This window comes from Leucopleurus acutus, assembly GCF_964270905.1.
Source record: "Leucopleurus acutus genome assembly, chromosome: 9".
Lineage (NCBI taxonomy): Eukaryota > Metazoa > Chordata > Mammalia > Artiodactyla > Delphinidae > Leucopleurus > Leucopleurus acutus.
The window spans coordinates 60,177,668-60,188,323 of NC_139144.1; the positions used below are offsets into that span (position 1 = coordinate 60,177,668).

General features: G+C 56.5%; 1 protein-coding gene across 1 annotated transcript; it reads right to left on the minus strand.

Annotated features, from left to right (window-relative positions):
* Positions 1-6,796: 6,796 nt before the first annotated feature.
* HOXA7 (homeobox A7) lies at positions 6,797-9,015 on the minus strand (the record flags this gene model as incomplete). Its single annotated transcript, XM_082846308.1, has 2 exons — positions 6,797-7,629; positions 8,637-9,015. The coding sequence occupies 2 exons, from the start codon at positions 9,013-9,015 to the stop codon at positions 7,304-7,306; spliced, it is 705 nt and encodes a 234-aa protein (XP_082702434.1). The 3' UTR covers positions 6,797-7,303.
* Positions 9,016-10,656: the final 1,641 nt, after the last annotated feature.

A 10,656-nucleotide genomic window follows, 5' to 3' on the forward strand; every position in this document is an offset into this window, starting at 1 on the left:
TTGCGCGCCCCTCTGCAGGACTGTGATTTGTTGTGTATTAGTACATCTGGCTATAACTATTAGTAGTCATCGAACTGGTTTGTTTCTGGATGGCCGAACGCCAAAAGCGACAGCAGCAAATCGCACCAGCTGACGCGGCGGCGGCCAATGGGAGCGAGCGCCGGAGCCCGCTCCCCGGGGACCGCGGCGACCGAGGCAGCAAAGTTACAAACAGCCCCCAGCCCGCCCGCCCGCCGCCCGCCCGCCGCCCGCCCGGCAGATTAATGGGCGCGCACAGCCAGCCGGCCCGGCTCTCTTCCCGAAAGCCGGTGGCGGGCGAGGCCTGGGCAGGGGCGTGCGGCTCGGGCCGGGGTAGGGGCATCCGCGTCCGGGTTGATGCAAAGACCTGGCCAGGCCCGCTCTTTCCTCCCCCCACCACCCCCCTTTTGCCTTGTTGGATTTTGCTGGGTTTTCTCTCCAAACAGGAAACCTGACAGCCCCGCGCAGGGAGGGGCGGTGACGAGGATGTCTTTGCTCCGGGCCGGCCTGCCCTCCCGGCAGGGCCCTGAGTTTGCCCCTCCTCCTGCACTCCCCTACCCGTGGGTGCGGGTTCCGGAGCTGGAGAAGGGCTCTGAGAAACCAGGCCTTCACCCCTGCTCCTCACTCCTGCGCCTTAGGGATCGATGCATCACCTCCTCCTCTCCTTCCCCACTCCCACCAAGGGCCTGGGCCTCGCCGCCAAGGAGAAAGGCTCACCTCGAGCTGACCAGGACCAGGACGAGGCTAGTCTCTAACCCCGCAGGCCCTCTACTTCCACATACAACACGTCTCCTTTGAGTCTCCAGGGGCCTCCTTCCAATGGCCAGCGATTGCCTGGCCTCAAAGCACCCCTCACAAGCTGTGAGCCCCGCTCCTGCTGCCTCTGAGCCCAGGAACCGAGAGGTCAGAAACCACTGGTTTCAACAAGAAAGGGACCTACAGAGGAGTGGTTGTGAGACTGAGCTCCGAAGCCAGCCCTGGGACCTGCTCCCCTTGCCCAAGCCCAACTCGCCAGACTCTCCCTCTGCCTGCCACCCTGATAGCTCAGAGATGAGACAGATCCAGATGTGGAGTCTCTGTCCTCATTTCAGAGGTGCTGGTGACCCAGGGTCCCTGGCCCAGCCGGGCACAGAGGGCAGCTCCGCGGGCCCAAGGCCGCGGGAATGATGGATGTGCTTGGCTTCTGGGTCACCTGTCCATGGGCTCTGTCCTGGGATGTCCCCTTTCCTGCCCTTTCTGGGACATTTTTGGGGACCTGCCACCCACAGTTGCTCCAGGACCAGAAACAGTTTGTCTCACCAGCTCCAGAAATTCTCTGAATTGCTTTTACTGCAGCCCCAGGCCTGGCCTTCCCCAAACAGGACAGGAAAATCCTGTCCTGGGCTGCGCTCTCTTGCCTGAGGTGTTCCTTTGAGATAGTTGACTTTTATAGCACGTGGATCAATCTCATTTTGTAAATGTGATATCTTTCCAATGGCATTTTTACAACTGTATTTGTTAGGCTTGTAAAACCCCTTGAATTATCTTTAAAATGCTCAGTTCTCTGGAGCCTGAAGAACGATTTATTTATATGATTTGGTTGAATTTCCAGAGGGTGTTTATAAGAGCTGTAAAACTGGCGAATGCAGGCTGATGGGGTTTAGGACTTGGGGGGGGGTGTGGCAAGGCCCCCCTAGGAATCTGGCAACGACTTCCTTAATCTCTTCCTTGCTTTTCGATTTCTCCCCTCACTTCCCCCAAGGAGAAAACATTGGGAAAGGACTGGGCTATGATTGGCCTCCCCAGAGACTGTGGTGCATCCTCGAAATCGGCTGCTGCCCACCCAGTGGGGGCTGCACCCAGAAGCCTTCTGACTGTGCCCCAATCAGTCGAAGCTGGGAAGGTTTCTTCTTTGCATATAAAAATAAGGGCCTGGCAGGAAAGGACGTAATTTTAAATTGTCCTCGAATTTCTTTAGGGAAAGGATCTGATAGGTGAAAATGAAAACTCAAGAGTTAAAAATTAAAAAGGGATTTACAAAAAAGTTGTGTTAGAAGAAAATCATGTTTGAGTTGTTGTTTCTTTAACAAGACCATCAGATGATGGTGATTTCAAGCAAGTTATTATCATGTAAGATGAAAATGATCATTTGGAGATGTTGATAAATGTTTACATTCATAATTTCTGCTTCATTCCTCCAGGTCCCACACGGTGTTGGGGCTGGTGGCAGTTTACTACTGTTATTAGTATTTGTTATGGTTTGACCCGGATTCTCGATTTAATCATCGTCCCAGTCAACGAAAGAATTTGATTTTTCAGCTAAGAGTCAAAAAACAGTATATTTCTAGCTTCTATAGAAACTAAGATGGAAAAAATATATTAAACTGAAATCTCTACGTGTTAGCCAAGGCTGGTACATATCACGTTAACAGCCGTCCAGTTTATTTCTCCAAGCAGCATTAGGTGCATATATATATATGTATGAATATATATATGTGTGTGTGTGTATATATATGTATGAATATATATATATATATATACATATATATATGAAGAGAGAGAGCGCGCCATTCACGCAAGAATAGAAGCCCCAGACTCTGGAGGGAGCCTCTCCTGGGATGGTGAGAATGGCCACCAGGACTCTTTTCTAGGTCAAAGCCACATAGAAAGTGCACTCACCTTTCAGCTGCTCTTCGAGGGGGACGGGATGGCAAGCAGAGCCTCACAATGCACCCTTTCCCGGGGCTGCCCACTGAGCTCCTCGACCTCCGCCGGTCTGGAGAGAGGCCTGCTGGGGGGTTCCTTGAAGGCCACTGCGTCCGCCGGGACCGCTAGCCCAGGCCAGAGCCCATAGCACACAGGTGCGGCCTCTGCCTGTCACAGGCCTTCGCTTGGAGCCAAAGCCCGCCTTCCTTGCCATAGCCAATCCTCCTCAGGGCCAGCCAGGCCTGCAGGCCTCAGGACTACGAGTGCTATCTCCGATTTCAAAATCCCACAGCGGACGCGTTTCCCGAACCAGTGTGCGCCCCCGGGGCGCCTTGGGACGCGCAGTTTGGAGAGAAGCAGCCGTGACGTGCCAGGCGGCCTGTGCAACCAGTCTCCATGGTGCTGGGGTGGCAGCAGGACTCGAGTCTAGTCGGGCGTCCAGCTCCGGTCAGGGGTGGCCAAGGCGGGGGAGGTTCCCCGCCAGTCAGGCCCTGGGAGGCCGCCCCTGAGGTCCTCCCTCGCCCCCCTCTCCTCGGGCTGCTTGGGAACCTCTGAGGGGCCCGCGCAGCAGTCGCGCCAGGCTGCACGACTCGGGGCTGCGGCTGGCGTCGGTTCCGGCGACGGCCACAGCGTGGCAGCAGCGAGCGCCCGGCGCGGTCGCAATAAATAATCTGCTCGCGGCAGCCGCAGTCAGGCAGCTCACGGCCCCGCGATGCAAATGCGCCTTTATCCGCCCCAGCGCACCCCCAGCGCGGGTGGACGTTCCCGACGTCCACAGGCCCTTCTAAATTGTAGAGTGCATACCAAGGCATCATCTTAAGGTGGGGAAACAACAACAACCAAAACCAAACAAAAAGAACTCCCAGAACCTCAGGTTCATTTCTGGTCGCTGTCCCAGGAAGCTCCCGGGACAAATCTGATCGAGGTACACCCAGGTCAAGTTGGGTCTGTGCCACCGCGCTTCGTCAAGCCCACGCCCGCGACACCCTCCGCGCCTCCTCCCAGGCGGCTGCACAGTCCTCCCCCGGCTCTCGGAGATGGGCAGCGCGCGGTCGCCAGCCAGCCCGCTGCGCCGAGGTGGCTGTGGCTGGGAGGAGGTCCCCTATCGCCCAGACTCGGTTTGCGTCCTTCCTTCAACCTTGGCTGCGGGCCCCTGCCACTCGCAATAACACCACCACATCCTCTGCACCGAAACTTCCCGCCAAGCAACACCCAGCCAATTAACCCCATCCTCTCCTCCAACACAGAATTCCACCCACGAACCTATTCCCTCTCCCCGCGCTTCAGACACCTCTCTCATCGGAAAACCGCGTGAAGGGAAGCAGGCACTCAGCAGAGGACCCTGGCTGAATTAGTAAGTTTTTGTTTGTTTTTTTCCCTCAGTCTACTTTTCTCTCCAGAAACCAGTTCCCACGGAATAGAAGGTGCTGTGTTGATGCTGATAAAACCCCTGTCGATGAATTCACTTTGCCCTCCCCTCTTACCAGCTTCCCAGGTCGGGAACTGTCTCCAGTTATTGGGGGATTCAATCCTGCCAATTGGGTCATTAAAAAAAAAAAATCCAAACCCGGGAGGCTGGCAGGGAATGCAGGGTGCAGGGCCACTTCCTTTTGGGCTCTGCGAGGTCGCCGAGGAAGGGGAGAAAGAAGACCTCAGTGTTCCTGCCCCGTGCCAGGGCGCTGTGCCACAGAAGGAAAGCAGGCATTCACTGCCACGGTGAGCCCGAAAGAGGAGAGGGAGGGAGGGTGTGTGTGAGTGTGTGTGTGTGTGTGTGTGTGTGTGTGTGTTGGCGAGTGCGGGCTGTAGTGTGTGATGGAGGCGCGTGTGTGAACGGGTGAGTGGGTGGGTGAGGGTGAGTATGCCCCTCTTCAGAGCCGCCCTGGGTGCCCTCTCCCACTGCCGCCGGTGCCGGCTACCGTCTCACAACCTTTGCTCCTGTCTCCCCACACGTCTCACCTGCAGATGGCGGTTCCCAGAAGCTCCTGCCCCTCTGACAGCTGTCGCCTGGGCAGCCCGGGGAGACGAATTGTCCTCTTTCCTGGTGCTAGAGGACGCAGGAAATTAGCCAGGTTGCGAGTTGCAAAGCGGCCGCGGCGGCGCCGGGAACTGAACGAGCCCCACCTCCAGCGAGAGCGGCCGGGCCGGGCCGGGCCGGGGCCTCGTCTCGCTCGCCATCGCCGGACAAAGCACAGCCGAGCCGGGCTGGAAGGCAGAGCGCCGAAGCAGGCAGGACGGAGCGGAGGAAAAGAATGCGGCTCTATTCTCGCAAGGGAAATTATAAAAAAGTTCATGTTCACGGTTCCCATCCACATGACCGACAGCGGCCAATGGAAGGGCCGAACAACTCATAAAGTTGTATTGCAAAGTTGTAAATTTTCATAAACAACAACGGATTTATGACCCTTTCCCCATCACTAAGAGGAGGCAGCTCTTACACCGGCGCCATCTTACCACCGAGGCCGCCCCGACTTGGGGCCGCAGGTTTTACAGACCCGGTTGGGCCGGGGTTTATTAAGAGTAATAAGAAGTGGGCCCAACCCAAGCAGGAGACAGGAGTCGAGGTCTTCGCCCGCCGAGCTCACCCTGTTCTGCGCTGTCCCCACCACCCCTCGCCCCTTCCCCAGCTCCTCAATCCTTCTCATCCAGACGCCCGCGCCAAAGTTTCGAAGCCGGGTTTGCGGCCCCTGCCCCTTCCCATACCCCTCAGCTTCAGTGCTGGGCCCTGGGGCGCCCTCGCTTTGCCTGAATGTGGGCTTGGGGTCTATATCAGAGGCCCTGAATCCCGCGTCCTATCCTGGGGTCGGGTTCAGGGCTCGTGGAAAATTCGTAATCAATTGTAGGGTAATACCCCTTTCCAAGCCCGCCCTATAGCCTTATAGGAAAGGGTGGATTTGGGATTCTCTCATGGAATTTATGGAGGTTTTGGGGGAGGTTCATAGAATATAATGTATCAATCGAAGATTCCATTTTCAAGGGATCTGGAAGATGTTTGCACACACATGCAAACCGGACAAAAATCTCCACACAGAGAAATGCACATATACAATTATGGACACACAGAAACGCATGCACCCAATTATGGACGAAGAAATACCTGCAATTGTTTACACACAAAAACACCTGCACTCAACTATGGACAAAGAAATACATACAATCATGGACTCAAAAATACACAGAAATACACATGCAAAAAGAGGTACACACACCTATATGAATCTACACATAAAAAGTCCACATGAAAAGGGATTCGAGGTGTATACACCAATACGTGACACCCAGCACATAGACCCTATTCTTTCTTCCATTTTTGCTGTCTCAAAGCCCCTTTGGCCACATAGACACAGCCAGGGCTTGCTCTCCACTCATGCTCACCGTCTCGTCCCCAGGCCCCCTCCCCCCTAGATAAAGCGGTCCACATTTCTTTGTCATCGAGCATCTTTATTTTTCTGTTACATAAAACACTGTTCACTGGGCAAGACAGGAAGTGTACCTTCCTGTTCCTGGAAGCCCAGGCTAGAGCCAAGAGGGATGAGGGGGACACAGGACAACACAGGAGATGGAGGGCGCTGGGGAGGGCTGCCCTCCCCACACGCTATAGAGTTGGGTCAAGACAACACACCATGCTACAAAGTCACCCCATTAACACATCCTTCCCAAGTCAGGACATTGCCTTACAAATGAGCTCCAAGACTATATAAATGACAAAAAAAATCTTGTTCAAATATACAATATTTGCCATTGTAGGAAAAGTCAGGGTGTACATATTCAACATGGCTGGACAGCAGGACACAGGGGCCAGGGGAGGGGCAGGGAGGCTGGGAGCATCTCTGCGAACCCAGAGGCCTTCAGCTAGCTTGAGAATGCTCCCTTCCAGAAATAGGGGGTGATGGGCCTGAACATGGGGTGCCCAGGTCAAAGAAGGAGGGATTCTAGATTGCAACACTTACAATGCTTTGGAATAAATATATTATTTTTCCATTTAAATAGAAGCCAATGCCCTGGTCCCCGGACACCAGTGCCTTCTCAGCACAGCCTCAGAGACCCCAAAGACTGCTAGCCCGGAAGCAGCAGCGGCCTGGCTGTGGAGGGGGGAGGGTTCGGCACTAGGTAGCAGGCGAGCCAGCCAGCACAAAATAGGTAGTTTGGGGCGAGTAGGTAGTACTGAGAGTCAGGTCCTTGCGGGTATGGGGGAGGTGTTGGGTGTCTGACAGTGTTGGGACGTGTCTGGGCTTCCTGGGAGTGGAGGCCCTCTGGGGCTGGGCCCATAGGTAGTTTGGGGGTGCCTCTCCCCGAGGCCTGTGCTAGGTAGTATTTTAACCGTGCCAGAGCAAAGCTGGTGGGACTGGGATTGGGGGTGTCTGTTCGGGGGTGGTCCTCGAAGGCAGAGGGGATCCCCAAGGGGCCCCAGTCTAGGTGGCTGCTCAGTCCAAATAAGCTGGGAGCTGGAGCGGGTAATGGGGTAGACTGGGTGCAAGTTGGGGACTGGGGTGTTTTTCTTTTTAACATTTTCTTTTTATTTTTTTCCACTTTTGTAAATAAAATCAGTCTCTAAAGACACTTTCCCGACTGTCTGGTGCAGCCAGGGCCCTGGCTCCAGCCCTCATTCCTCCTCCTCCTCCTCCTCGTCGTCGTCATCCTCCTCGTCGTCCTCCTCGTCGGCCTTGTCGGCGGTGGCGGCTGCAGCGGCGGCGGGCACGGCACCCTCGGGGGCGGCGGAAGCGGCCGGAGCCTCATCCTTATGCTCCTTCTTCCACTTCATGCGGCGGTTCTGGAACCAGATCTTGATCTGGCGCTCGGTGAGGCAGAGCGCGTGGGCGATCTCGATGCGGCGGCGCCGCGTCAGGTAGCGGTTGAAGTGGAACTCCTTCTCCAGCTCCAGCGTCTGGTAGCGCGTGTAGGTCTGGCGGCCCCTCTTTCGGTCCGGCCCTGAGAGCAGACACACACACACACGGACACACGGACAGACAAGCGACGGGGACACAGACAGGACAGTGCATTAGCCAGGCCGCCATCCCAGAGCGCGCACCTTCCTCCCGGCCCTGACCTAGGCGGGAGTCCCCCCTCCGCCCCGCGTCCCCAAACTGAGCTGGGGGAGGAGTGGGAGTGTTAGCTGAAGACCCCGACTGCGGTGCCAGACGCGCAGGCAGCTCTGTGAGGAGGGAAGGCGCAGAATCCCAACTTTACAACCGCCCTTTCCAGCCGGCTAGGCTTCCACAATGTCCTGCTTCCCCCTGACAAAGGGAAATTGTAAATATAGAGTGTGGGCAAGTGGGAGATGCTGCGCTTTTGCCATTCAAAGGAGAGCCGGGCCGCTTCCCCGCCTAGCTAGGCAAAAGGGAGACCTTCTCCGGCGGCCAGCACTCCAGGGGCGCCTGCCCTCCCCAGCAGCCCGCGCCCCCAACCCCGGACCTTCCTAGGGAACTCCGGCTCTCTGGCTCCACTCCCACACACCCATCCCCGCCTTTAAATGGCCCCTGGCACTGGGGCGTGTGAGGGGCCCTAAAGGGTTTGGCTCTCCCTGCTTTTGAGGAAAAAAAAAGCCTGGCTGAAAGGAAAAGGAGGAGGGAGGGAGAGAGAAGAAAGGGAGGGAGAAAGAGAGAAGAGAATAGCGAACAAACTTAGTGTTGAAATTCCAAGGCAAATGGAGTTAAATAAATTTACGAGGATCGAACCCATTAATTGGGCAATAAAAAGTTTTATGAGCCTCATTTACATACAATGCTATGAGCTCTCCACGCTATGGCGCCTTGGCTCTAATTAAAACCAGAAAGGCAGAGCCGCCAAGAGTCACGGGGCAGCCGGCTTGCAGCCGCCTTGCTCCGCGCTCCGCGCTTCTAGCCCCGTGCTCCGCGCTCCCAGCCCCGCGCTCCCAGCCCTGTGCTGCCAGCTCCCAGCCCGCGCGCCCACCCGGCCCGCCTAGCGGCTGCGCCTACCTGAAGACCGCATCCAAGGATAGATACGGAAATTGGCCTCGGCCGAGCCGTGCAGCGCGCCTTCGTCTGCCTTGTCGCAGGCGCCTTTGGCAAGGTCACTGCAGAGCCCCGGGATGTTTTGGTCGTAGGAGGCGCAGGGCAGGTTGCCGTAGGCGTCAGCACCCAGGCCGTAGCCGGACGCGAAGGGGCTCTGATAGAGGGGGCTGTTGACATTGTACAAGCCCGGTACGGTCGAAGGGAAGGCGCCAGCGCCCGCCCCGTAGCCGCTTCTCTGCGAGCTGGGCGCAAAGGAGCAAGAAGTCGGCTCGGCATTTTGGAATAGAGAAGCCCCCGCAGTATATTTGCTAAAAAGCGCGTTCACATAATACGAAGAACTCATAATTTTGACCTGTGATTTGTTGTCCGGCAGCTTTCAGTGTCGGTTTTACGAGGTAGCGTGATATATGATAACATTACACCCCCAGATTTACACCAAACCCCATTTTCTTTTGGACGGAGGTCGCCGCAGCACGTGACCGCCCACATGATCGCCTCCGCCAATCTCAGCAGCCCTCACAGGTGGTCTCGCTTCGCGGGGCCCGCGGCAGCCTAGAATGGAAGGGGAAGAGGCTCAAATATGTGGCCAACGAATCTGTCCGCGCCCGCCCGGCCTGGCGCGTCCTGCTGGAAAAGGACTCTTGAGGCTCCGCGCGGGCGCTCAGCCCGCCGCCAACCTGGACCCCTGGCCTGCAGAGGTCGCGCGGAGCCGGCCGGGCGCAGTCCCCTCTTGCTTATTACCGAACGCTGGACCAAGCCTGCGGGTCCTCCCTGCCCCTCTTTCTGCCCATTGACGCAGCCCAGGGAGGGTCTCTGCACTCCGAGTATCCGCCCGCCCCACGGTGGCCGGGTGGGCAAATCTCGGCTCTGGGAAAATCGACTCTTTGCCTGTGTCTCCCCCCTCCCAGGTCCAGTGGGCCGGAGGCCGACTTAGACTCTGATCCAGATGGGGCAGGCGCAGCGTCGCTTTCAGCTACAGCGAGAAAGCCACCGCAAACTGGAACCATGTGGTTGGAATAAAGTCAAGGTCTTTCAGCTTCCTTTCCTTAATCGGCAGCGCACTGTTTATCTGCCCTAAAGGAAACAGTGAAATATTTATCTATTAATGAGCCTCATTTGCCAGCAGATTTATTAACATGAGGTTCCCCCCCCCCTCCTCCTGAACACCTCTGGCCCGGCAGGCTCTGTGCGTTCTCTCCTGGGCACCTGGCTGGCCTCTGGCAGCCTAAGAAATGGCCGGACACTCTTTTGTCCTCCCTGCAACCCTTGGTTCCCCCTCGCTCAAGGGAAACCAAGTCTCTTTCCCCCAGCTTGTTGGAACCTCAGGCCAACACTTTCCAGGTGCCAGCGGTGCTGTAAGGTTTCTGGTAGCTTTCACTGGGGCCACCCCTGGGCCTCAACTGGCTCCTCATGGGCCTGGATGTCTGCGAGCAATACATGCTTTAGAGCCAATTTGGAGAAGAGAGTGGGCCCGGGCGCCTGGGGACTGCAGCCCACTATAGATCTCCATTTCTTTTGGAGACCCCCAAAACAAATAGGGGGACCTTTCCCAAAAAGCCACCTAGCTCTGGCGGCTTCACCTTTCCAAGGACTGGCTTTACCTTTCCAAGACTGGAGCTCAAAGTAGTCTCACTCACTCCCACCCAGGGCCTCAACTCTCGGAGCTTACCTTCCCAAGCCTCCAACCTCTGCGCAGGGTCGGAGCAGCAGAATGCCCTGCTGCCCACCACTCCCTAGAGGGTGGTGGAGTGAACCCTTACCCTAAACGCCTCATAAACTGCCCAGGCTTCGATGGAAGCCCAGCAGTCAGGTCAGTACGCATTTTACTGCTCAGCTCTATTGCACACCATAAACCCGACCTCACAATGGAATTGCCCCGGAAATTCTCTGAATTATAGAGTTTGATTCCTTGTATACAAAACGCTTCCCATCACTTTCAGAGGGTCCAGGCCGCCCCTGTTCACCGCACGCTCTCAGGGGGTCC